The sequence below is a fragment of the Symsagittifera roscoffensis genome, chromosome 10 (genome assembly GCF_963678635.1).
Source record: "Symsagittifera roscoffensis chromosome 10, txSymRosc1.1, whole genome shotgun sequence".
Classification (NCBI taxonomy): Eukaryota; Metazoa; Xenacoelomorpha; order Acoela; family Convolutidae; genus Symsagittifera; species Symsagittifera roscoffensis.
The window spans coordinates 37,853,431-37,881,194 of NC_087071.1; the positions used below are offsets into that span (position 1 = coordinate 37,853,431).

The following is a 27,764-nucleotide window of genomic DNA, read 5'->3' on the forward strand; positions in this document are numbered from 1 at the left end:
GACTATAACCGATTATAAGGGATTATATTGCCATAAAAAATATAAGATCTATAATCCATTTTTAATGGATTATAATTGATTATAATGGATTATATTGATATAAAAATACTAGGATTTTAATCTATTTTTGGTGGATTATAATCAATTATTTTTGTAATTTGATAGATACTGACTATAAAATGACAATCTAATCGACTATTATCTATGGAACTCCAGTGCGGGAAGGTCTTGAAACTAAACAAAGCTAGCTTCTTTGAGAGCCAAGGAGTTACCTGAAAGGAGTTGATAAATCATCCGTTAGTTTTCTAAATGTGTTTCGCAACCATGGGAGATGTTGCCGAAAAAAATGGCACACAGCTAAAATCATAACTGAAAAGGCTGTAATATGATATATCCCTCGGTCAGAGCTGGCGGTCAATTAAAATTTCCAGACATTCCTGAAATAAAACGCACCCAGTACAAAAACTGAACCCTACTCTGTGATCAGAGCAAAAAATTGATATTTCAAAAACCAAATTGGGTTGTCAACCTACTTTTTTGGACAAAACCTAAAAAAAACTGCTCCATTATATTAACAACCGCTAAAATCAGAAGTTACCTGACGGTGAGTATGATCAGGGGCGGATTTAGGGGGCGAGGGAAAGGGGGGTAGCAGACGAATTTCCAAAAAATGTCTAAAAACGTCTTTTTGGCCTGTTTTTTCAAAATATTGCTGGCGCCGCAGAAAATTTGACCAAAACAGGTTTTTTAGTGCTTTGGGAGAGCTAAAAAAAAGGTCCACACAATTTTTGAAATTTTTTTTTGAAAATGCGCCACCCCCCTTGAGAAAGCCCTAGATCCGCCCCTGAGTATGACTACATGATATAAAAATAAGATAACCCCGTCAATCAACAAATCGCTTAAAAGTGTATAACAACTTCTTTTGAGATTTTTTTGAAAACTATTTTTGTAGGTTCTATTCTCAGAGCTGAAACAAAAAAACTATAAAGTATTTGATTATTTGCTTGAATTATCAAACCAAAGGTCGCCCCATCTGGTCAATCGACCTCTCTCTCCAGCTAGTATCCCCTCCCCCCACATACAGTACACTGGAGTGATGGTGGTACAGGGAAAACCAGTGGGCCAGCCTGTAGGGGGCCACAAATCGCCAGATCGAGGACGAAGGTCGCCCCATAAACACGGGCGAGGATCTCCCAGGTAAATATAATCAGTATACAAGAAAAAAATTATACACTTTTTATAAGTTTCTTTTCCTGCAATTACAAGTCAGTTATAATCAACATTTGTAGAACAAGGTTTAAATATCGAATTTCTGCCAAAATGTAAATGTACATCAGAAAAAAGTGAGGACAGGCAAAAGCTAAAATGGTTTTATTAGTGTTTGTTTGGCTAGTTTTACGGTCAACGAAAATATGAGCAATTCATACAGTATTTCAACTTGATTCTATGAGCGATCAATTATCGTCCAAGGGAAGTTATGCCTAATTATTAGACAAAAAAACATAATTCGGTCTTAGTGATATCAATTAATGCCGTTGAAATGATTGCTGCGAATTAAACTACTTTTAGATCAGGCGGGAGGTCTCCTAGATCTCCAGGAGGAAGGGGGAGGTCCCCAAGGGACAGGAGAAGAAGAAATCGACATCATAGGAGCAAGAGTCCTCACAGTAGGTCAAGGTCTCCGGGGGCCAGTTCCAGATCCAGATCCAGGAGTCCAGGACCGAGGTATTTTGCAAAAGTTTTAGAAAAGCTGTTTTTAAGTTAAAAACTGGAAGTAATTTAGTTGTATATGACAAACTGTGCATTCCAGTTTAATTTGTTATAAGCAGTTAAAAGAGTTTTATGGGATACACCGTTTTCCTATGATAATTTTCTGAAATTAAAGCAGAAAATTGATAGAAAAATGACAAAACTAGAAAAAGTTGGGTCTATGTTGACCATGCTAAAAATTAAGTTGTATTTACCAACCAAATATTTTCTTTATTTAAGTAGCGCTGGAAGATACTACTAGAACGACGAATGTATATTTCGAAGACTCTTCGCCAAACTTCCTCAATTCATTCGCCAAAACAACTGAGAACTCTTTATATTTCAATGAAATGCTCTAACCTATGATAACTATGCCTAACCACGAAAATGAAGAACTAAAAAAATAAACTGTTCTGATGACTTTTCAATTAATCATGCAAAAAAATAGTGGGTCGCCCAAATTTTTTTAACATTGGGAAAATTTTAGCTATCATGTAAAAACAATTGCTAGTGCGATTCACTTTTTCTTTAGACAAACTGTCTTTCTATGCAAATGTATTTAGACTTAATGTCTCAGTATATAGCACCTGAATTCTTTTGATATTCCGACCCAGTTTAGAAAAAAGGCGCCTCAAGCTAATTGCCGTCACAAATATTCATCAGGTGATCTTACTTAAGCTTACCATTCCCCAAAAAGCACTTTTCCCCCTCAAATTCTACGTTTTTTTTTTAAAATTTTGCTCCTATTTTTATCCTTTATTTTCCACAGAAAACCAATTTTTCCAGTCTCAACTTAAAATTTAAGTTTTTTCCTGATTTTTTTCCTTCTTTTCTCAAATGATTTTTCCCAAATCAACTACAATTTTTTCTTTTTAAAACTGATTTCTCCTACAAATTCAATCTTTTCAAGGGCCATTCACGATAAAAATTCCCCATGTTTTACATTTTGCAACATAAATTTCACGCGGCTTAACCTTCCGTAATACCATCTCGTGTGTGCATCAATTTTATATATTTATTCACGCTTGGTAAGAAATAAAAAAGAAGAACTTAAGCTCAATTTATTATGCAATCCAACCGTGTAGTACGAGCATGTAGTTCTATAGTAATGTCCCCCATTTTTTAAATTTGATAATATCATCTCACGTTTCGAATTATTTCTCTTCAATTTCCCTAAAGAGTTTTTAATGAGTTTACCTGAATAAATTGGTTAAAAAATATAACGGAGTTATCAAACCGAGTGATATGTACACAAGCTATAATAATATCCGCTTTTGGCAGCGAATTTCATTGAATTCAGGCAATAATCCGTTTTGTGTCTGAAATTTGAATTGAGTTTCCCGCAGATTTATTTTTGCTTTTGTTCAAAATTACAATACCGAGGCGAATTATTATTTTTGAATCAACTTGAACAAAAAATTGCTTCGTAACCATTGAGCCATTTAAGGAATTTTAAACAGACTATAAAATGTATTTGGGTTGTTTATTACTTGAACCCAATTTGAGACTTGAATTATTTCCATCTTCACGCGCAGGTTTGAACAAATAGGTCAACTGGGACTAATAAATTACTTCCTTATTACTTTTTTGTTTACATTTTTGCCAGGTAAGAAAAGTAAACTAATTTTTATTTTACCCACGTAAAACCTAAAAATGTTTTCTTTGAAAATCTTCAGCATTTTGCTCAAATGGAACTAATTTCCGTTTTTGAGTATCTTCAACTAAACCATGAGTGATCATTTTGAAATCTTTTCCTCTTATATCAGATTCGGTTATAAGTTTTACAATCAAGTTTAGGCTCCATCTTGTTTCACTAATTTCTTTACTGATCTGCGTTTTTTCTACACGCACTGAAAATTGATGGATATTAATTCAATTAACTGGGTTTTTATAGTGTGTCTCTCTAAAATTCTAAGAAAAGTCAATAAAAAATCGATCAAGAATGGATTATCATGTTACTAATTTTCAGAGCAAAAATAAACGTATTCCTAATAAACTAAAATCAATTGTTTTCAGTTTCTCTTCATTTTTTTGTTGGAAGAAAATTATTTCGTTTTAATCGATTTTAATGGACTATAACTCAATTTTAGTCTTTTTTCGTGAGTTTTTTTGTTTCTTTACAATCATTTCAATCTTAACTTAGTTATTTTGTTGTCTCACTAATTTTCACATTTTTCTTGAAATCAATCACGTTTTTAAATGTGAACTGAGGTTAGGTTGGCCTTCCCATAGAGTAACTTCGGATAAGGTACACCGTCTGCTCGTCTGCTATCTTATTTTCGGCCGGATATATTCGTGAAACTTCTTAGTCTGGTAACAATCCTAATCTTACTCTTATATTTCCTAGTCTCAATAGGTCTAATGTATACTGGTATTCTTGCGAGGTTAGAGGAGAGAAGAAAGCAACTGATTTCAATCTGCATTATAATTTCTCTGGCTGTAACTATGAATAGTTTCAGCTTCACAATTTATCGTAAATTTGAATAATGGATCATGATTGGTTAGTTAAAATTATTTCACAGTGATAAATATCAAGGTATAAAAAATAAATGTTTTAAGCTGGTTCCAAGATATAGTTTTTTTCTATTCTTTTGCTTCAAATTTATTCCCCACAACGAACCCCACAACTTACACTTACCGCCACCCCTACTTTACCCCCACCTTTAACCCCTATCCCACAGTTACCTGTTCTCTCCCCGACTTCTAACCTCTTCTCCCTTTTAAATTTGAACGTGGGAGATTGAGGTAGTATGCGCGAGACAGGGAGGGAGAAGGCGGTAAGTGGGGGACGAGAGGGAAAGTGGAGGGGGTTCTGATGGGGATTTTCTCGTGGGCTAAGCGTAGTGAAGAGAAATGAAGGGTGGTCGTGCTGTACATCGGAATGCTGAACGGTTTTTTTTTTCTAATTCGACTTTTGCATAAAGTTACAAAAAATAACCAATTCTTAAAGAAATAAGAGAATTCTCACAGAAAATAATCGATTATGTTGCATCGTCTAAACTTGCCACGACAATAGATTATTAACGAAACATTTTAGTCAACGAAAATCCATTTGCATCCTTTTTTACCCATGAAACTTCGGAGCGGATGGAACTTTGTCTGTTTGAAAAAAAAGTTCAGCAGATGATTCTGCATTTTACTCAAGAAGTTTATCTAATTAATTATACTGATCTAGAAGAACTTCAATAAGACTTCCAAAAATGATTTCCTTTTTTTCCAACATTCAAAGCCAGATTTTTTTGGAACTTTTGATGTCAATTTGTACCAGGAAAACACTTCAACTGACAGCTAGAAATTACTGAAGTACATTTTCCATTAAAATATTTTCAAATAAAAACTCAACCACAAAAGCCGAACTTATTTTTTTGTTTGAGAAATTTATTTTTGTTTTTCTTTATCGGAAGAAAATTTGAGGGACAAAAAAGGAAAAATTACAACATCAAATAAAGTAAATCAAAATATTGAGGCAGCTTGTTAGCTTGTTATACATTTAACCTGATTAAACTCATCGGGGCAAATTTATTTTTTTCAATTTTTTTAGGTCGAGTTAGTGGTTGAATCGAGCTTCTGAAACGGTTGATGCCAAAAATTGGACGTAAATGTAGGGGCGGATTTATGGGGGGGGGATTAGGTCGGACGCGCTCCCTCAAGGATTCGACCCCCTGCCAACCCAAAGGGTCCCCGTTTGTACAATTTTGAAATATCAATTTTTGGTGACTGACTCTAGAAAACTTTCTAAAGGCGCTTTCGGAGCCAATGTATATTAGGGGGAGCATGCGCCGAAAAAGCGCAATTTTTTGGCCAAAGTTTTTCAAAAAGTGCCTAAAAACATCTTTGTGCTAAAAAAAGGTGGCTAATATTTGGCTGTCAAAATTGTTGAAATAATAAATTTAATTGTTATGAGTAAATTGTTTTTTTTTCGCTCGAACAAGTTTTTATCAAAGACATCCAAAATAAAATAAATCCAAACAAACAAGAATAAATGATTTGTGCTTTGGATTAATTTTTATTTAAAAAAAACTATAGTTTGTCTCATCAAACAAAAATTGGTAAAAAAATTTAGATGCTCTTTCAAGATGGTGTCAAAAGAAATAAGTCCGTTTTACATAATAAGATAAAAAGCGCTTAAAAACATTTGCCTCGCTTTTTCAAAATATTTGCCCCCACCTCCTCAACCTTCGGAAACATCTTATATCCGCACTTGCTAGTTTGCTAGTTTACCAATAATGGCTCTAAATTTTTTTCCAGAACAGTGACTCAACAATCTTGCTGAAAAATTTCCAGCATTCAGACACATGCGGGCAGGGCAATTTAGTGCACAGCTTTTGTCCAGTGTGACCAAATGTAGTTCCGATAAATAAAATTTTGCTAAGACTTAACATAAAACTGACCATGACTCGGAAATGCAATTTTGTTGCTCAATTGATCGTCTGAGACCTGAGTAATAACCTGTTTCAAAAACTTGAACAAATTGAAGTCAAGATGCACTCGTTTCTGATTAGCTCAGAGGTTGTTTCAGCGCAGAAAAATATTTGATTCATCTCGTGTTTTCAACAGTGCCAGAAATATTCAATACGCTAGTAATCAAAAATTGTTATCTAACATTTAGGACCTCAATTTCAAACTAAAATAAAAATTAGGAAATCTATGACCTCAAGAAAGTCGAGAGAACCTGAAAGGCATTAGATGTCAAAATTCTCGACAATTAACCGACAAAAGTTAATTTTTGATCATTTGCATAATTCTGTATGTGAGTTTTTGTTTGAAAAATGAAATTCACAGTTATCAATTGTTTACGAAACTTAGACATCGACATCTTTTATCATTTCTTATTAAAACTGCCTGTTTTTTCAGAAGTCTCTGTTTTTTCTTCGACTTTATAGCCTTGATTTAAACATACGGAACAAATAGAACACATTGATAATTTTACCTGCGTTTTTCTTAACTTGTGTTGAAATTACACAAAAAGTGATGGTAATAAAGTTGTTTTCTTACATGAATTAATTAATATGCTACAATTTTGCCGGCCCAAAATTTTTCTAAAGTAAGTTCAGGCCCAAAAACGTTACCTCAAAAATAAGACATTGTCGGTGTCTTTGGGTCAATCAAAATTACGGTAAAACTTCTCTAAGAAAAGCTGAAAAATTGAGTTCAACGAGCGCTTTTTGTCTTTCAACAAAGTTTAAAAAGCTTATATTCTTTAAAATATTTTATACTTAAATGGAAGTTAAACGTTTTTCTTGCAAAAAAAAATACTAATTTTTGTTTTATTTTTTTTTCTACTGCAAAACTTTGTTGTTTATATCCTTTTTAAATTTTGTTTGGCTAAATAGATCGATCACTCTGAAACTTTTTGTTGAATAAAATTTCTGGTAAAGTTAAACTGAGTTTTGATCGAATAAAACACGCCAAAACTGAGCAATTTTTAGATTAAAAAATTGTATTTGCAAAATATATAGCACCGTATTAATGTTAAGTGTTTTACCGATCATTTTTTGTCTATTACCAACACAATTGGAGAAAATGCGCTTAATTTTTTTAAATAAGATTAACACTTTCAATTTGAAAAGATTAACACTATCAGTATAAATTTTATTTAAAATAATAGGGTATAAAACACTTGCGATGAAGTTCTACATCTATCTGAACAGAAATTTTTCTATCTTTTATTTTTGATTTTTTATTTTTTAGATTTTTACAGCGATAAATCAGTTGCTTAAAATAAAATAACTACCAATATTACACTTTTCACAACAAAATTTCAAATATCAAGCAATATCTTTCAAGCAATATTTATATATAGCAAGCAACATTATTTTTAAAAAAGATTTTGAAATTCAAACATTCCGTAAACGGAATATAACAAATTTCACAGTCAAATGCACTCAAAACGTGAAAACTAAAAGGGGTGCGGTCGCATCGGTCTCCTCAAACTCAATTATCTTTCTGATAGAAGTTTTGATTTGCAAAAAGTTGGTCGAGTCTTGACGGAATTCTAATCCACTATCTTCGTAACTTTTCGTCAAATTTTTGCTTTGGATTTTTAATCTATATATGCAAACAACATCAGATGACCTACTAAAAAACCCGCACGCCGCACGAACATGCATTGAGAAGAAAGCTTTGCATAGAGCATTCATTCTGCATGGTAGATATTGCCTACTTTTATAAACATTATGTCACCGTACCGGAGTTTCATGGATAATAATTGATTATAATGGAAAAATGTTGTCAAAAATGTTTTCATTGTAATTCATTATTGTGGCAAGATTAGACCACGAATACGATTGTTTTGTCCTCATAATCGATTATTTTCGTAACAACACAATCCAATAAAATCCGTTATAATCCATTAAAACCCATTTTTTTCTCCAATATAATCGGTTATTTTGTCGAGAAAATCCATTATAATTCATTTTGTTTCGTTACTTAGGCTGTTCTATTTTTAGTTCTGATTATGTTTGGAAGAAAAAACAATTTTGAAGATGTAAAATTACAAAATTTTCTTGAAAACATGCACTCAAATGAAGACAAAATAATACATAGAATCAGCGTCATCGACATTCATTGCCATAATAGTTAAACTAGTGTTAAATCAATAAAACAAATGGAGTTGTTAAGTCAGTCGTTCCTTTTTAAATGTTAAATGCAGTTGTTCAGCGGGATTAGATTAAATCCTATAAAATTTAAAAAAATTCCGCTCTACAATTTGGTATGCAGCTGAAAACATCTTGGTCGGGATGGGCAGAACCAATGGTAAATGGTTTTAACAAACAAAGAAAGAATTTTTGAAAATTTTATAGGATGCATATTTCCAGCCCTCCAGTAAAGTAGAATTCAAATCTTATGATTTTAACAAGTCGTCTTTGTTTGGGAAAACCATTTACCATAATAGCTGCCAGCCAACGACCAAAAAATTCAAGTAATAATATCTGAAAAAGTCAATCGCCGATAACTAGAAGGATAAACTGGGTCAGTCACAATCACGAATTGGGTATAAACATTCCAGGTTCCTTTTCTAGGGTGAATTATAAAATTATGAAAAATGAAAACTCATATTTTGTCATGTTTAGGGCTAACTGCGTTCAAAAATGAATTTGAGGGCGCACAATTTCAAAAAAAAATCGAAAGTTTAAATAAAAAAAGGAATTTTCTCAAAAAATAATTTAATGAAAATATATTGAAGAGAATTTATTCCAAAATAAGCAACTGACGATGGTAAAATTTTTATGCGAAAATTTAAAAGAAAAAATTCGCATTTATAATCGATTATAATCGATTAAAAATGGATTATTTTGCTTCAAAAACAAGTTTCATTTTCTCTCAAAAAAAATCGATTATAATCGATTATATTCGGATTTTATTGCTCAGAAAAATCGTATCATTATAATCCAATTTTAATTGATTATAATCGATTATTATCTAAAATTATTGAGACAGACCATGAAAATTCAATATAATCGATTCTTATCCATGGAACTCCGGTGCGGGTACTTTAAGAGGACACTTTGCAACTCAAAAAATGATAAATGTTAACTGTTAACTACCTAAAGGAACAAGAAAAACTGTAAAACCAGGCATACCGAAATAAAAATGACAAAATCAACAAAGACCCGGTTGCTCTCGCAGAATTTACAAATGCGAAGGGCTGAAAAACATCCTCACAACTATGGCGATACCGTGAACTGTAAAACAATTTACAATCAGCAAAATTCTTCTTTTTTTTTCAAAACATTAAGTATCAACAAATTTAACGCAGTTTCTTAGCGTGCTTTTTGGACCCTTCAACTTGCCACCTTTCTTATTTGTAAAAATCCTATTTTCGTTTACTAACCTATATTGCTTACCTGTTGATCAGAAGCCAAAATCAAAAACAAAATAGATGAACCAAATTAACAACTTGTTATACACAAAGAAGGATATTCTCAAAATTTTTCTAATCTTTCTAAAGTTTAACCATAAGTTATTCGAAGTGTTTCTTATACTGTGAAAAATAAACGGTGTTTTTGGGAAGCTTTGTCATGTCTTTGCTCAATAATTCTCTATAAAACAATGTCGAAAATTTTTTTCTTTGATATCTTTAAAGATCTTGAATATTCTCTTTTGAGCTACCGGAGCCATCACACATCTTTTTGAGGTACCTAGGAAAAAAGCCAGAATTTTTTAAAAAGCTTCTTTGCTATCTTTGATACACCTTCAAGACTCTTATATTGGCAAGATTTTCAAGATAACTGGGACCTGGTAGTGCAATCGTAATTTTTTTTTGTCAAAAATGACCAAAAAGCAGACAACATTTATGGTTACAAAAATCAACTGATTCAGATCTGGAAAACGCTAAGTGTGATTAAAATTATCATATAAGAATTCAATACATGCAATAGAGAGTTCATAATTCCAATAGCCATCGGCGGAAAAAAAAGATCAAAGAAATAGTTCATTACTTACCCGGATTGACCTCCATACACCGAAAATGCTTATCATACAATTCCATACAACATAAATCATTATCATACAATTCCATACATCAAGTGCGTGGAGAAAATGTTTGTCATACAATTTTCATACATTTTCGAAAACAATTGAAAAAAAATAAACCATTTCTGCGGCTTTTTGAGAACAGTTGAAAAGACTGGTGACAAAAAAAAACTGATTTTAAATTTTTTTGAAAAAAATGCTTACCATACAATTTCCATATACGACACAAAAAATTTCCAAGTAATTTTGAAAACTTGCCCGAACATTTTTTTTTGTTTTTTTTTTCAAGCGCAAATCGATTTTTGTACAAACAAACATTTTCTGAAAAAAAAATTTTTTTGCATGCAAAATTTATTTTTTTTTGTGTGCATAACGTAGTCGTGGATATGATAATATTGGCTTTTCTTCTTTTCACTTAATTTTTTTTTGAAAAACAATGAAAATTCTTATTTTTTTTGTATGGCGTGTTTATTTATGCCTTGATCGATGTCTGATAATTTGAAAATTCACAAAGTTAAAATAATCATCATTGAAAAATTTTGCCAACAATTAAAAGTTTGTTACTTTTGTTATATCATTTGTGAAAGACAGCTTGAAGACAGTTGAGGTCTTGTACAGTACAGTTCATTGTAAATGCAAGACCGTCCAACCTTTGGTGCTTTGAGTAAGCAAGGTTGTTGTCACTTGTGTTCGGTTGCAAACACAACCCAAAATTTTTCCCAAAATAAATTTACCAACAAAAAACAACTTTTTGGTTTATGGAGAAAAAACCATACAGTTTCCATTTATGGGAAAATGCTTGTCATAGAGTTTTCATACAATTTTCTGTACGTATGGAATTGTTTGAAATTGTATGAAAAGAAACTTCCCATTTATGAGAATTGTATGATAAGCATTTTTGGTCAACCCGGGTACTCAGGAAAACTAACTTACTCAGGAAAAATATCGAAGTTGTTCATAACAAATGCCAAAAAATTTGAATTACAACTAGACACATTTTTAAAACAAACCCAAAGACGAAACTTTAACTCTCCTCATTAGAAGACTGTTTTCACTTCAATTAATCAAACCGTACTTAACGGTTTCTAATTTTTGGTACTGGAATTAAAAAGACCCCTTGATTATTTGGGTGCTCATGGGATATTTTGGCACGATAACCAGTTCTCGCCAAAAAGAACATCCGTACGTGCTTACGCTTCATATAATACTGATATAATGGTTTAAGTAGGAACCAAAACCGTTTTTCATTTCAAATCTTACAACAGTCTACAAAAATATGTTTTGATTAAACTCTTCCAACCCTTACTGCTTTGAAAAAAATTCTTTCAGCAAAAATTTTCTAGCATTTCGGGAGAAACAATTAGTTCAGTTTGGAAAAAAAACCTGTAAACTTTTCGACCGCTTTCCCCAATAAAACAGTTTTTTCCTACTTTTGTTTTCATGAAGATGCAGTAACGAACGAGTCAAAAAATTAAATTCAGCTGAAAATGTTATACACACGTATGGCTTTTTCCTCTACCGGGAGCCAATTTTTATTACCTGGCCTGTTTAACTGAATTGGGCACATGTAGTCATATACTTTTCCCGTTGATGGGAAAGGGCGGGGTCTTATTAGCTACCATTCCCTTTGTATCTATATCCCCTCAAATTTATGTGATCCCCCAGAGGGGTTAAACTGTTACATACTGCAGAACAGGTCGGTAAGCCGACTAATAAATTGGCCTAAATTTTAAATAGTTCTGTTTTAGATCTCTTTGACTAACCCCCCCCCCCCCCCCCTCCCCTCTCCCTAGCACACGGGGGAGCGGGATGCTTTCCGTCCCAAGGTATAATATTCGCAAAATGATGTAAACTATAATTAATTAATTAGTTAGGTGGATAGTCTTGACTATGTAGCATGAAACAATGATATCTAAGCGCTCTTAATGTTTTTTTTATACGCTGTAAATTTAAAATTTCAGTTATTATTTTGAGAAATTGAAGTTTGAAAAACAGATCATCACAAAATAACTCCCAAGTTTTGATTACCGAGAAGAGTTATTTTATGTTGTGTTCTGTTAGGCTATGTCGACGTTTTTTAATTTGCGAATTTAGACCTAATTTCCCCTATTTTTTTCGCCCTTGTCGATGTAAAAAAAAGGTAACATGGTATATTTTTACACCAACTTGGAGCTATATTTCGTCTCTTTTTTTCAATTCAATTGCAAGCCGCGTTGAATTTTCAGTTTACACAGCAATAAAGGCACTTACTTTTCATATTTTTATTGCAATGTGCTTTTTCTTTTGACTAAATAATTCATTCGATGTTACCTGTAAGGAGAAAAAACATTTATCAAATCAAAGCACGATTAATCTAGCGCAACAAACTACACTTTTCAGACCAAATTTTCTTATTACTCAGCGTGTCGTAATACTGAGTTTTATTTGTTAGTTCTTGTTTCGTTCGAGTGTGTTAAACGCACCATTTTTTGTTGTACGTCTCTATAGACTATAATTTCTCAGAAGTATAGATGGCTTTTGCATCAGAAACTTGAAAAATCGTGTTTTACTCTTATTCAGTAATTTATTCAACGAAGCTATGAGTCACGTTAAATCTACAACAGCGATCACCAGATAGCAAACGCAAATCACAAAACATATGAGTTAGTTATGCGACACACCTCTGCTTGTTACAGAAAACTTGTCTGATTATTTGCTCTGATTAACTATATCGCTCAAACTCTGACATACCTTAACTGTGCGCATTTTTTAAACAATACCAAGCGGTCCGCAAATAACAAAACACCGTCTTCGAAATAAAAGTGCGAGAAATCAATAGAACCAAAATCCTACTTTCAAACATTAAATCAAGTTTTATTATTAATTGAGTTATTTATATTGTCGCAATAATAACTTTTCCTATTCGCTTCATCATATTACGCTTTTCTGGAGCACTCAAAACCGATTTTGCCATTTTTGCTAAATAATGGCCGAAAAATCGAATTTTAAAGACGTTTTCTTGAGTCACTGCGTGCGAACTATGGGCGCCGAAGCTCGCAAACTATATGACTATCTTCAAGAACAGGAGATACCTACATTTCTGTGCGGCATGCTGGAAGTAGGCGACGACTTCCGCAAAGAAATCAACGGGAACGCTGCGAATTGTAAAGCGATGGTCGTGTTTCTAGACGAAGATTGGACGAAATCGGGAGAGTGTGACGCCGAGTTCAAGTCGGCAATTTCGCTGTACAATTCTAAAAACAGCCCGAAAATTTTGCCGATTGTGGTTGGAGGTTTTGATTGGATAAAACCTGAAATTCATTTTGACGTGCTTAACATCACTTCGAGGTTTCAGTGTCTGCCGCTGGATACAAAAGGTAAAATTTATCATTAAACTTCTCAGTATAATTTACGGGTCGCTCATGTAATCCTCTCAAATTTCATTTGTAGTATTTACCATTCTAGTGTTTTTTAAAGATTAGCCACTAAAATTCTGTTAATTAGACCCTTCTGCTTTTGAACCATTCTGCTTATTGCTCCGCCTCCATCAAAAATGCATATTTATCTACTATTCCCTCATTAGATTTTGTTTCGTTTTCTGATAATTTGGCGAGAAGTCGAGAAAAGACTTATAAGTCGATCAACGATGTTCTGAGCTCTCCAAACAAGCAAAAAAGCGTAATTTTGAGAAAAATTTTTGCTTGAATTCAAAAAAAAATGTGCCAAAGTGGGTTCCTTAAATGGTAACCAGAAGGAGAGAAGGTTGGATGGGTGAAAACCGTGTCTATTTCCCTCTCATGGTTTGACTGCTGTCATTGCCTCAATTTTGTTCGTTTTCTTCTTTCTCTGCATAAATTCAACATGGGCATCTTTTTTTCTATAAAAAATTGGCAATTAGAAGAGTTTTCTTTGTTTGTGCATCTTTCGGTCCAAAAACAATATTAGATTGAACTGTTCCAAACAGATCTAAAAGTTGAAAAAATCAAATGAATCTAAATAATTAACAAGTTTTGAATTGGAGAATTTTTCCAAGAAGCTGGTCAGATACAGCTGATATGCATATTTGAGGCCGAGATGCATGTTTGGTCTATCTCAAACTCTTATAAACTTTGATAAAAAAAAACACGCTTAACAAAGTTCTGACCAATTTCTGAACGTTTAGTGGACAGCAAAGTACCAGGAGTTTTCTGAAAGTCTTTTATAGCTCCCAATTTAGGGATTACAATGTTTGAACTGAGTTGTTTCGATTGAGAAAAAAGAGAAGAAAAGTTGGGTAGAAAACCAAAAGAGCCTATTAAAAATAGCTATATGAGTTTTGAGATGATTTTTAAAGGAAGGACCCACCATTAAGGACCCATACGCTAGAAAAAACAGGCATCAACAGCAAATCCGCTGCATTACTGCTGACGTCTCCTGTAGAAGTGATTTCCGTTTCCATGCTAGGTTTTCATGGCTTGAAGTGTATTTTATGCTTCTTGTGTGTTTCTTGTTGCAATAGAACTATTTTTATACTTCGTCGCAGCATTTTTTGTCGGAAGTCGTATCGCACAAATTCAAGACAATCTACCAAGTACCTCTGGGAAACTTAAACCTAATACATCCGATCCTGCCAATTCAGCTTCATTCGATGTACTAGCCGGCATGCTAGTCTCACCCAATGATTTCCATTTAAAAAAAATAAAAATTAAAATTAAAATTGTTTTTCTACAGAAAAACAATTTTGTTTTTCTACAGAAATGTTAAAATTTCTGTTTTTCTACAGAAATTTAAATTCTTCTTCACCTGTTTTTAGCAGTTTCTCTGCCAATTTTGCGAAAAGAGTTCCAAGGCAATTTTTTTGGCATTTCTAGCTGCTACAAAATATCATCAAATTTGTGATAGTTTTTTCCGCGGAACTGTGAAATGTGAACTTAATTATCATTAGTAAAATCTGTACTTTGGGTCGGATCGAATACCACCGGAGCAATTAATTTTTTTTTTCATTTTAAATTGTTCGATATAAGCTAAAAATTTTCATTTAACTTGAGTGGGCATATTGTGCGTATTGTGGGTATTTGTGCGTATTGATCTTGTCTCTTTGGTAATGGCTTCTAGTGATACATTTGGGGGCAATTCTTCGATTTCGTCGCTACTACTATTCAGACTTGGATGTTGTTTAAGGAATTTCTGCCATTTGCGCATGCTGCGGTCCATAGTGATATTTGCTTTTGAAATTTGAGGGCTGGATTTAAGTAAATTTTTATTTTGAGAGTTGGATTTAGATAATTTTGAACAACTGTGTTCTGATTGAATAATAGCCCCAACTAATCCAGTGCGTATATCGCGTAGCCGTCGGCATAAACCACGTGTTTGAATCTGATTGGTTGATTTCCGCTTACATATTTTTCCGCCCTCTACCGAGTCATTTTGTGACGAAACTTCCAGTCTATTTATAGAATGCTTATTATCCGCTGTACAAATTGGTCCCTTGGATGTATTTGGTCCCTTGGATGTATTAAAGCCAAGCGCTGTGCGAATTAGGTTGATCTTTGCCACCGTAAACATATTATCATACTTACTTATTGGTGTTGCTTCCCTACTTGGATGACGTGATAAGTAGTCCGCCAAACCAATTTTAACCCCTGGTTTATGCTCAATTTGAAAATCAAAAGGAATTAGTCGATCTAACCAGCGCGTTAAGCGACTAAACATCGTTTTATTTTTCTTGTTATTACCGTTCAAAGGGGATATTAAGGCTTTATGATCGGTAACGATCAAAAAACTTCGGCCCAGTATGTAATTTCTAAAGTATTCAGCCCCCCACACAACTGCCAACATTTCCAATTCGTTTGTTGAGTATTTCTTTTCCGCTTCGTTAAGATATCGCGACGCAAACGAGATTGGGTGCCATCCTTCTGGTCCTAACTGTTCCAACACCGCGCCGAGCCCGTTATGGCTTGCATCGCACACTATACGAATGTCTTTGTGGATATCAAAATGCCGTAATTCAACAATGTTAGAAACTTGTTTCTTAAGGTTTTCGAACGCGTTCTGGCATTCGGGTGTCCAAATGTATTCATTATTTTTGCTTAGTAGGGGTCGCAGCGGTGCCGATGATTCGGCCAATGCCGGCAGATACTTGTGCAAACTATGAATTGACCCCATAAACGATTTTAGTTGTGACAAAGTCCGTGGCGGCGTTAGCGCTTCTATTGGTTCTGTTTTTCTAACCAATGGAGTAATTCCAGTCGGGGTTATTTTATGGCCTAGCCATTCGCATTCTCGTTGGGCGAATTTACATTTTGTCAATTTTAGGGACATATTTTCACGATCCAGTTTCTTTAAAATTTTCTCTACCGTCGCTATGTGGTCTATCGCCGTTCCTTTGGTTCCGACCAAAATATCATCGATGAACGCATGCGCTTGCGGGTATTCAGCGAGTATAGAATCCATTGCGCACTGGAATTCCGCGGGCATTGTAGTGAGACCATAGAATCCGGTCTTGAACCGGTATGTACCCGTCGAGCGGCCTCCAATAAGAGAAAAATTGCACTGTATGCTCGTCTCAGCGTTTAGTGGCAGTTGGCCATAAGCATATGTTAAATCCATTGTTGTGAAATATATGTCTCCCTGTTTTTTTTCGCTAATCGTTTGTCCAACCGTGTCCATTAGTTCCTCGATATTCGGCATTTGGTATTTATTCTTATGCACTTATTTATTTAGTTCCCTCGACTCGAGTGCCAGTTACACGGACCCATCTTTTTTTACTGTTATTACTATTGGGGACACAAAATATTTGTCCGAGCATTCGGATAATTTTTCAATATGACCCTGTTTCAGTAATTTGTCAATTTCTGCATCCACTTTCTCTTGCAACGAAATCGGGACTCGACGCCCCTTCTGTTGAACTGGGGTGAGGTTTTCAAAAAATTCGGCTTGTACCTTGTAGTTTCTTATTTTCCCTACCCTATTAAAAAGGTTTGAAAACTGCTTACTGAAATATGTCTGCCATGAATCCAACTCCCCCTCCGGTTCCAGTGCGTCCTGGCTGCCTTCTTCAATGGACATTATGTGGTCCCCTGGTGATTGTTGCACCAACTGGAGTCCTAGTTGGGGCATCAGATCTCTTCCAATTATTGATGGTCGGTTCCCTCCGATTACTTTTATCCTTGCATGGATCTTCCAGCCGTTTGATTGTATTATTACTGCCATTGTTCCAATCATCTGTAGTGGATTGTTCCCATAATCCCGAAAAGCATTGTTCTCCTCCGTAAGATTGTCCAGTTTTACTCCTGATGTTCCCAAAGTTTTCCGCAATTATCCGATGGTGAAAATTGAAATTGGGGACCCGCTATCGATCCACACTCGAGTGGGTTTCCCATTGACTTTGATCGGCAATTGTGCCCCAGCAACTTTCAATTCTGTGACTCTTTTTCGTTTTATGGCCATAACCATATAGTCCCCGTCGGAGCTGCTTGAGTCCCACGAGTGCACCACTGGATTCTTATTAACCCATCCAATGGAACTTGCATGTTGTGATGCTTCTTCGTCCGCCGAATTTTCTAGGTGATGATCGTCGCCATTCTCCCGTATCATTCCTACGGCTCCCTGTCCCCGCTGGTTTCCACGTTTTCCCCTGCAGGTTCGTTCGAAGTGGCCAATTTTGTGGCAAAAATTGCATGTAACCCTCTTTGCTGGGCATCTGTCCAAGTGTTCCCTGGTGAAATTTTGTTGATCGCAGTTATAACATTTGTTGTTATTGGGTAGATTTCTGCCTCGATATGATCCTCGCCCTTGGTAAGAGCCCCGGCCCCTTGCACGATTGTTCCGATAACCTCCACGGATTATTCCGACTGGTTCCGATTTTATCTGGATTCCTCCGCCTCCTGATGATGATCCTGGGGCCCCCACTGGTCCCGTGGCAACATATGATGATGCATACTTGTTACCCCTCTCGTACGAGAGAGCTATCCGGTACACTTCCTCAGGTGTTTTCATCGACCTGCATAGTTCCTTTTGTGCATCCCGATTATTCATGTTAACAATGAATACGTCTCTTAGTATTCGGTCTTCTAGTGCTCCAAAATTGCACCGCGCTGCCAATCCGCTGAGTACGGAATGGAATTGTTCCAAGCTTTCATTGATAAATTGTTTACGAGAAAGGAGTTGGTATGTTTCATATGATTCATTTCTCTCTTTCTTAAATTCCGTTTCCAGCGCGTCTATCATCCGTGGGTAACGAATCGTCTGGAGATCCAGGTGTGGTCGTCTTTTGTGCAGTTCATCCTGCCCCTCTTCCCCAGACACAAATACAGGTTCGAAATCAACACTTGTTCTGATACCAGCCGATTTTTTCCGTCTACTTCCTCGGGCAAGTCAGTAATTTGGGCCTCTGTGAGTGTCGCGGCGAAGTTAAAGTTCATCGGGTTTAGTGAGTGCTTTGCGACCATTCCCCATTGGAATCTGTTGATCCAGAATTCCCATAACATTGGCGGTTCCGTGCATTTTGCTGGCCAAAAGCCCGTGATGCCCAGTGGATTCTTTTCCCCACCTGATCCTGCTGACTGCGCCATGTCGAGAAGGTAAAACTGTCGTTGTCCAATTGTTAATTCCGATATAAGAGAGTGTCAACTTAATCTCACAAAGTTAGCATAAAGAGTGGTTAGAAACAGTATCCAAGGGTGACAGACTGTTCCAAGGACAAACACCTGCTAATCAATTAGTCTAGCACCAAGAGTGAATATTTGATTGACAGCTTCCGAAATGAACTCAATTACTCTATACAACACATAATTTCTCATTTAAATACATTAAAGTTAAAATGAAAATTTAAATTAATTTAAATTGTTTTTTTTTAAACGAACATCACATTCAAATTAGTTGACTGGACTAAGTTGAATTCGGAAAAATCCTCTTAATCCGAACAAAAGCCTTTTCGCCAATATAGCTAGAATAAGAAAAACATTTGGATTAAGAGATACGCTTCAAGCCCGATTTTGAGCAACTAAAGACGTTGAGGAAATGAACAATCAATATTCCCATAATTATGCTCTTTTTCTAATTCCGACTAGCTTTTGTTCAAATTTGGTAGTAGACTTTCCCAGTCAATTTATGCTGTTGACAAAAAGTTTTCCACTCTTGTTTCGAAGAGATAAAAGTTAAGTCGCTTGTCATTTGACAAAAAAAAATAAAATTAATTTTCCTGGTGAGAGCAGTGGGTATTCAATATTATGCACGAAGGATTACCTGTCATCGGAGGCCGAGACCCGTTCGGAAGTTCGATTCAGGCTGAAAAAACTAGCAAGAGTAACAACCGTCAAGCTCTTAAATCATTGTGGAAGTGGTTTTACTGGCCTTTTCGAAATCGAATACTGTTAGCTTTGTATGACAAATAAAGCAATTCGTTAGGAAAAGCTTTCATGTCTGTAAGTTGCTATGTTTCTTTGTGTCGCAACCAAAGCAATTTGTGTGAAAAGGTCTGTATGCGCTCGCGGATGCGGGTCACAGCGAGTCACGGAATTTTGGAGAAAATATAAAAAGACAGTGGCAAAAATTTTATAGGCCATTGTAAAATTTATCAACATTAAAAAACTTGACAAAAATTGAACAGACTGTGGTACTCTGCGGTTGCAGTAATCTTGAACTTATTTGTAGTTTTGTATTGGTATTGTTTTGTCACGGTCATTTGCGCGATCTAAAAGAAGACTGTTCATAGAGTCACTGTTAACCACAGAGAGCTATGGACTAGGCCATTAGCTCTGAGCCTGAGAAAAGAAGAAAAAAAGTTTCTGAATTAACTTTTTAGAATCTGTATTATTTTAACACATCAACCAAGAGAATTTTCATAAAATATTGCGTTGCACAGTATAATTCTTGTCGTAGGACAATCGAACCGACATGGGAACTCCTATAATCTGGACAACAGCAAATTCGGACCCTCCATGGAACTTTAAGTTATGGTTCGATCAGTTCCTTATGGCCGTGACTGTCAAAGAGAATGTTAACCCAGAATAACAACTGGAGGACCCAAAACCAGTCATAGAAGAACGGGAGCCTCGACCACAAACACCTCAAGTAGGAAAAGATACCGTTGCTATCGCTTTTCGAGAAGCAAGGGACAGATTGAGAAAGGACAAGGTCGCGTTAAAGAACGAGGAAAGAAGAGAAAGAGGATCAAAAATAGGTCAAAACATATACTACAACGAAATCTTAATGGATTAGCATTAGAAACAGAAGGGAAAAAAGCTTCTACAGAGAAACCCTCACGTAAAAATTGCCAAATTAGAGTTTAAGGAATTTTCTCATTTGACAAAAGCCTCATTCGGAATGGCAAAAAGTGTTACTTATGAAAGATACAAATTTTTTCTTAGAAAACTAAATTCAGGATAATTTCTGAAAAGTTTCAAATTGCTTTAACTACAAAATCAGCAAGATCGCAACTGGGCGCTTTGGTAGATGAGTTCGTGATTTGTTCATTTCGGAGATGTCTAATGCGGTGTTGCCGGATACGCTGCTATTTGAGACACTGTCACCAGACCAGATGAGGTATTGAAAAGGTCTTTGAAGATCGAACAAAGTGAACAGAAAAATCAGGCATTCCAGAAATCTAACGCGGGTACGGCAAGCACAAGCCATTTCACTGGAGCACCGATGAAAAAATCGAGAACCAATCAAAGCGCAGTCTAGAAGAAAGCTAACCGAAATTAAGAACAACTTGATGATACATGATCGCCTAATCTGGAGTGAACTGTATCCAAATTTCGCGTGATCACATGTTCCAGCCATGTGAATTTTGTTTCTACCAATTTGTCTGTTTTGGTTTTGAATGTTGCTCGTTTTATTCTGTACGCTTTCAATGCAGCTTTGTTCAGGTCCATAATATCAGCATTAGAGCTGATTTCTTTTTCTGAGTGCGTAATGGTGTCTTCGAATCGTTATGGCCATTGATCTTCGTTCGCTCGGCCGCTGCCAGGTTCATAAGCTTCCGATAAGTCTCCCTGACTCGATTTTTCAGAAAATTCCAGATGCGTGTCTTGTCTCATTTTGCATCTCCGCTAGCTTGTGGACTTTTAAAGTATTTTGTGCCGTTTTTGAATACCTCGCGTTAAAACTTTGTCTGCGATTTCTTCCAACTCTTCTTGAGCCATTTTCTCTTTTCGAATTGTTTCTAAGATTTCTTCTTATGGGGTATTCCGATCGATTCTTTTAAGTTTTTTGCATTTGTTCAGTTTCTTTGGAGTCGAACTGCCTGATTCATCAATATTTTTCAGCTTTGTTTAGTTTCAGCCTTGGTTTTTTCGGCTCAGGCAAATTTTTTTCCATTGCTGCCTCTGCAGCTTCGATTGTACGAGCTTCTTGTGCTGTAATTTTTCTCTTTTTGTGTTTCAACAGCTCTTTCTTCTGCGTTCGCGGTTTTAGTTCTAGAGGTCCTGCTGTATTAGATTTTGCTGAATGCTGGAAAAGTTTAATCCACCCATGTCTCTGTTGACTTTGAATTGATCACTATTTGGCTGGTTTGATATTGCTCCTTGGCCAATACCTCTAACTTTTTCTGCTGTTATTATAGTGTCTCTCACTCTGAATCACTGTCTGACGTTGATCCGATAGCTTTCCTGCGGTGTTTTCTTTTTGGCTCTTCCGAAGGTCTTTTGTGTTTATCTTTTTGGCCTCCTTTTTTGCCACACTCTGCAGGCACCAGAATTTTCACTTCCGCGATAATGCCTTCTCGGTATAGGGAGCCTGTTGCTGTCTTTACAGTAGCTGCGGTTTCCCAGACCAGACGACTTTACCTTCAATGCGTCTGTAAGCGCTTTGCCTTTTTACGGCGTTCATCCTTTCGTAGAATACACTCAAACAGATCCTTTAGTTACGTAGCAGTATTTAGACAACCGCATATTTAGACTCGTCAGTATTTAGACAATTACTAATAATCATTCAAAATCGAGACAAGGAAGAAATGAATAACTAAAAACTTTTTATTTTGTAAACTTGCTTTCTCATCTTGATTCTGATTGGGTACTATGGTAATTGTCTGCTTACTGACGAGTTGAAACACGCGGTTGTCTGAATACAGACCGCACTCCGAACCTTTGTTGACCATTCTACTTTGTCTTTTATAAAACCCTTCTCCCATGAGTAGAGTAGCCCTTTTCTTGTTTCTGAGTTTATCGTGCTGGTTTCGTGTACGATCCGTCTGAAAACACTTGCCGCCGCATCCCGACGTTCGGCATTCCACCTGGCGTTGGCTTCCAGATGGTCTTTCAGCGCTCGTGCTCGCACTCCATCCCTTGCAGACGATACGTTCTGCTTGAACATCGGTTCTGCTCGTTCCTTACAGTCTTTACATTTTTGCCGGACTGATCGATCCTTCTTTTCATTTGCGTGGCTCTGAGGGCAGATCGCTCCAAATGTTGTTTATTTAATAAACCAGAGTTATGAAATAATTTATTCTTTATGATCTTAAGTTCGTTTTTTGGTAGTCGATTGAAGTGTGCCTCCAATGAAGATCGTTGAATATCTTTTTCCTTATGATTGTACTAAGCTCTCATATGATTGTACTGAGGCAGAGTTTTACAGATGAGAAATTTTTGTCCTGCAACATGGCACCGAGTCTTCTTTCAACCGTTTGTATTGTCCTTTCCATCATTCACCGATTCTTCTTTAAACCGATTCTTCTTTAATTTAATCTTCTTTAAACCGATTCTTCGTTTTTATTGTCTTTTCCACCGTGCCACATCCTCGGTCGTCGCCTTCTGGACAAAGATTTTGCTCGATTTTTTTGTTCCGTGCAAAATTATGTTTTAATTTTTTCATCGTTTTCCGTTGAATCCCCAAAATCACTCAGTTTTAGTAGACTCCCGTATTTTAGTCGACCCCCGTAAACGAGGGACGAATTTTTATTGACGAATTTCCACCAGTCGATTTTGTGACTTTTATAGACGGAACTTTTGTGTACCGATCGATTGCTACCAAGAAATTATATATATTTTTACTTTATGATCCTCTACTAGTCTTGCTAAATCTAACTTTACTTCCTGACCCAGCTGCGTCAGCAGCGGCTGGGGTTTGGTAGAGCTTTTTTGAATGATCTATTTAGCTATTTTACCTTATCTGGTGCAAATTCTGCACTCCGCGACACAATTAACGATGTCTTCATGCAGATGGCACTACAACAATTAATTTGAGATATTATCTATCTAGTCACTTGGCCTGGATGTCCGCGGTGAATTCTCTGTAATCCTTTCTGCCTAAGTTGTCCAGGAACAGCTAGTCAATTATCGACCATTACGCAGTCGTCAATGACCGCCATTCGGTGCCACAGTGGATTCGTATAGGGACTCTTTACTTGGGAGCCTCGCCGGTCGTTCCTTTCAAACGTCAATGAACCATTCAGACCATCCGCTTAGGCGATTCATCCGCTCATGCAATTCATTGAGACGTCAACCGATATAAGTTCGGTTAAAACATATATTTGAAAGGTCTGGACAAGTTGAACAACCCCTCTGCGCATCAAAAACTTGTTCTTCATTGTCAAGTGGCTGACTCTTCTGCTAGGCAGTGTCCTGCTCCATTCTTGACTGTATTCGTTTTTTGTCTAACGTATGCTCCGCTTCTTCTATTGGCATCGTTTCCTGCTTTTCTTTTTCTTCTTTCTCTTCTGTTTTTCTCGGGCTTAGCATTTCCTTATTCTTAGTTTCAAGGTACAGTTTATGAAAAAACATCCGAAGTCTGATTTTGAATGTGGTTTTTGTTAGAGTGTTCGCGACTATATTATTTTCTAGTACATTGTTCCAAATTGGTGGAGTTTCATAAAAACAAATTTTAAAAAACTTTTGTTTTCTTTTGCTGTTTGAAGATGTGTATTTTGTTCGATAATTTTAACTTATTTGATGATTTGGGAAATATACATTGATGCAGGCTGGTAAAAAAATTTTCATCGATTTTTCCAGAATTGGCATGAAATTTTCCAATCTAGGTAAAACCCAAGCGGTATTGTTTTTTATATTTTCTTTCAAATCTGAAGTTAAGCGCATATGAGCTACCAACACTATCCGAAGGCAAGCGGATTGTGTAGCTGGCTCAGGATAAGCGCATTCCTTAGCAGCAATCTGGTGTTTATTTGCAACGGCTTTTGATGGGTTGTAATGCTTCAAATCCACCATGCCATTTTTGTTAGGAATAATTTTTCTTCAATTTTGTCTTTTCCGATACGAATGGAACTTTTTTTAATTTTACTAAATTTTTGAGCTCTCTTTCAAATTAAATGAATGTGTTTTTGAAGTATCTTGATTGGTTTTGACAGCTGTTTTCAAATTCATTGATAGCTTTTTCTGGATTTTCGTTGTCAACAGAGAGCAGTTGAGATTGGTTCAGATAGTTTTTGCAAATTTAAAAAGAAATAGTGATCCAAGGCCTGCACCTTGCGGCACGCCTTGAAATAGATAGATCCAATCTGATTTGGTATGATTAATGTTTGTTTACTGCTGTCTATGGCTCACAAATTTTTCGTCAGATCAATTTGAGAAATCTGTGTTTTCAAGTTTAATATCAAATGCCTTGAAGATTTTATTGAAAGTTTTCTTGAAAATTTTAAGAAATCAAATGCCTTGAAGGACCAAGAAGGGAGGCAGGAACAGTTTCGTCATTATTAATTCAATTTCAAAAAAATCGGCGGTTTTTTAAAAGCTAGCGCAACAAATTTAGTTGACGATTTTCAAAATCAACATTTTTTTTTGTTATATAACCACTTTGAGAAAATTACACAATTACAATTAAAATTTCAAATTAACTTTTCAAGGTTTCGAAGTTTTATTTCAACACAGTAAATATGTAACTAGTTTACTTCCTTGAGGACAGGCGACTAAAGATTTCCAGTCCTGTATCTTGAGAATTTTCGTCGAAAAAAGCTGAGCATCTCTTTCAAAATGTAAATCCTCAAAACTCTTCTGGAATAAATCACAGTAGAGGCAGCTGACTGTACTTGATAAGTTCAGCTGGAATCTGCGTGCCTTGTCCAGAAAAACATTAAAAGTCAACTTGTGCAAAAAAATATTCTCCCACAACTCAAGTTTATGTAGACACCAAATGTTCAGAGTATATAATAGAATCAGAGTATAATGAATATACTGAAATCTATTGATTAAATTGAATATGAGTTTGTTGATTTAGATTACAGGCCTCGCAGCCCACTCTTTTTGACTAGTTTTAGACGTGTAACAAAGGGTAATTTCTGTATGTATCGTTCATCACAAATTTTTTTTTTTAAATACGTCTCTCGATTTTGTGTGATTTGAAATGACCAAATCCTAATTTGTACTGCGGGCTACCAAATAATTTGTTTCACTTCTTAATCATGCAAAAAAAACCAATTCTTTCTAATAAAGTTTGCAAATCGAGGAGTAATCGACTTATTGGCCAGGTCTGTCGAATCCAAATAATCTGTCTAATACCATTCCATTGTCTTCAAACAACTTTGTACCGTATGTGCGTTAAACCAATACCGCCGTTAAAACCACTGTGATTCGAATATCGAGTGTTCCACTCTGTGGTTCTTCAACTGATTTTTTACAAGTTCCTGACCTGAAAAAACAGTAATTAAATCTACATCTATGTAGCGCAACATGAAAAATTTTGGGTATTACATAAAGTGAGTGTATGAAAAATTTGCCTAAGAAAAGGACCCCCTCTCAGTTTTTGGTTGCTCCGTTAACAAATCTATTACATCGTCTCTTTGATCGAAAGCAAAATTTAACACCCATGTTTTTGGTTTGATCAACAATTTTGAATGTCTACACAAAAGATTTTCACTAATTGACACAGTAATTTCTAGCTGCGTTTGCTAGCGGTACTTTTGCAAGAAAGGGTAAACTTCTGTCAAATTTCTGAAAGGGTAAACTTCTTCGATTTCTATATGCATTTAATGTCATCGGCACGCAAAATTTTTTTGGAAGGAACTCACCAATAAATTCAAGTTTTTTACTTGGGCCTATTTTTGAAGAACTTTGCGGCTTTATGAACCTGATTTATAGACACGCAGATAGAGACATTTTTGCCTGTCACGGCGATAAGTTTCAAAGCTGGACTTCCGGAGCCGTTACTCCGTATTTTGCTTTTGTGTTCAGGTACAAAACTGTAAAGGCATAACTTGCAAAAAATCTAGATTTAAACTAACAAGAAGACTTACGAAAGCTATCTGTCGCCTCTGTCAAAAGCTTTCGAAAAAAACAAATTTAACTACATAATCTTTTTTTGTTAATTTTTCAGAGGTAAACGACTTTTTTAATTTTTTGTTTATTTGTATGCATCTGGCGGCCAGTTAAATAAGCATATTGGCTTCCTTTGATAATGCCGCACAAAACTGTTTCTAAGCGATCAATCAATTGAGTCAACTTATGAAAAGTCACTGTTGTTTCGAATTTCTCTTTTTTTAAAGAGAATTGAGAATGGATGCGGAAATTTTTGTCGAAGTCTTTTTAAAAGCGCTGAAATATCTGTCAATTTTTGAACTGAATTTTTGGTTTTTTTAGAAAAGTTAGAGAAACCATTGAAGTTTTAGATCAGTTTCACCCGTCGGAAAATCTCTGTGCCAGAAAGCTGCAAGTGTTGAGATTGTTCTGAATTTTTTCCCTCGATTGTTTCTCTAGATTGCTTCAAATTGACCGTGAGGGTAAGAATAACTTATTTCGATCAGAAACAACCGTGTCACACTAGGAGAGATTCTCATTTTTACTAGATACTGATATTAGATTTTGTATTCACGCAGACTTCTGTTTCTATCGTGTCGCTATGTTGAATTCAATAAACTGTGGGGCGCTGAACATCTTCAAAAAAAAATCAAAGAAATATGTTCGAGATGCCCATTGAGGGGTTTTTCTTTCGTTCAATCACCTACGAAACCACTGTCTGAACTCTGAAAAAAGAGTTTTTGTCTTTTTTAAAGAAACACCAATCCATGATGTCCTTTGGCTTGTTTTCCTTGTAATTTACATTTTGAAATTTCATAAAAAAAAGTGGAATATAAACAAAGAAAATTCACACCCTCCTTTAATCCGAGAGAATGCTTTCGCAAATTGTATGACCTATCTCGTAAAAGATTTTCTTGAGTTTATTTTTGGATAGTCATTCTAGTACAGCTCGCTCTTTGGATACCTTGTCACCAGATTTATTGATTATGCAGCTTTCTCGTGATATAACTGTGCTGTGATTAATTTCAAATGGTAGTTAGAGAAATTTCACTGCGTATAGATTTTCACAAACAAATAGCAGATTTGTGATTTTGATCTTTGATAGTTTCGGGTAGAAATCTTTCGGTCTTTTTCTAAGGAATCCTATCGGGACAACAGTTTTGCCCAATATTAGCAGCCAGTTACTCTTTATGCTTGAGGTAAAGTGGCAAAGTGTTCTGATTCTGTGGAAGCGACAACGATCAAAGTTTGAAGTTTTTTAATATATCTGTTGGTTGTAGACGTCTTGGAAATCGTGACTTTTCCTCTTGCTTGATTATTTCAAGCGCACATTCTGTAGATTTTTGCCATTTTAACATAAGTACCCAAGTCTCATTTGTGAATGGTGGAATCAATTTA

General features: G+C 35.6%; 1 protein-coding gene across 1 annotated transcript in view; it reads left to right on the forward strand.

The window, feature by feature from the left end:
- The first annotated feature begins 2,579 nt into the window (after positions 1-2,579).
- LOC134855325 (uncharacterized) overlaps positions 2,580-27,764 on the forward strand; it is a 49,643-nt gene continuing 24,458 nt past the window's right edge. The window contains exons 1-2 of the mRNA XM_063871822.1: positions 2,580-3,355; positions 12,727-13,580. Of these exons, the coding sequence (XP_063727892.1) occupies positions 13,190-13,580 (391 nt within the window). The 5' untranslated portion in view covers positions 2,580-3,355; positions 12,727-13,189. The remainder of the gene's footprint in view (positions 3,356-12,726; positions 13,581-27,764) is intronic.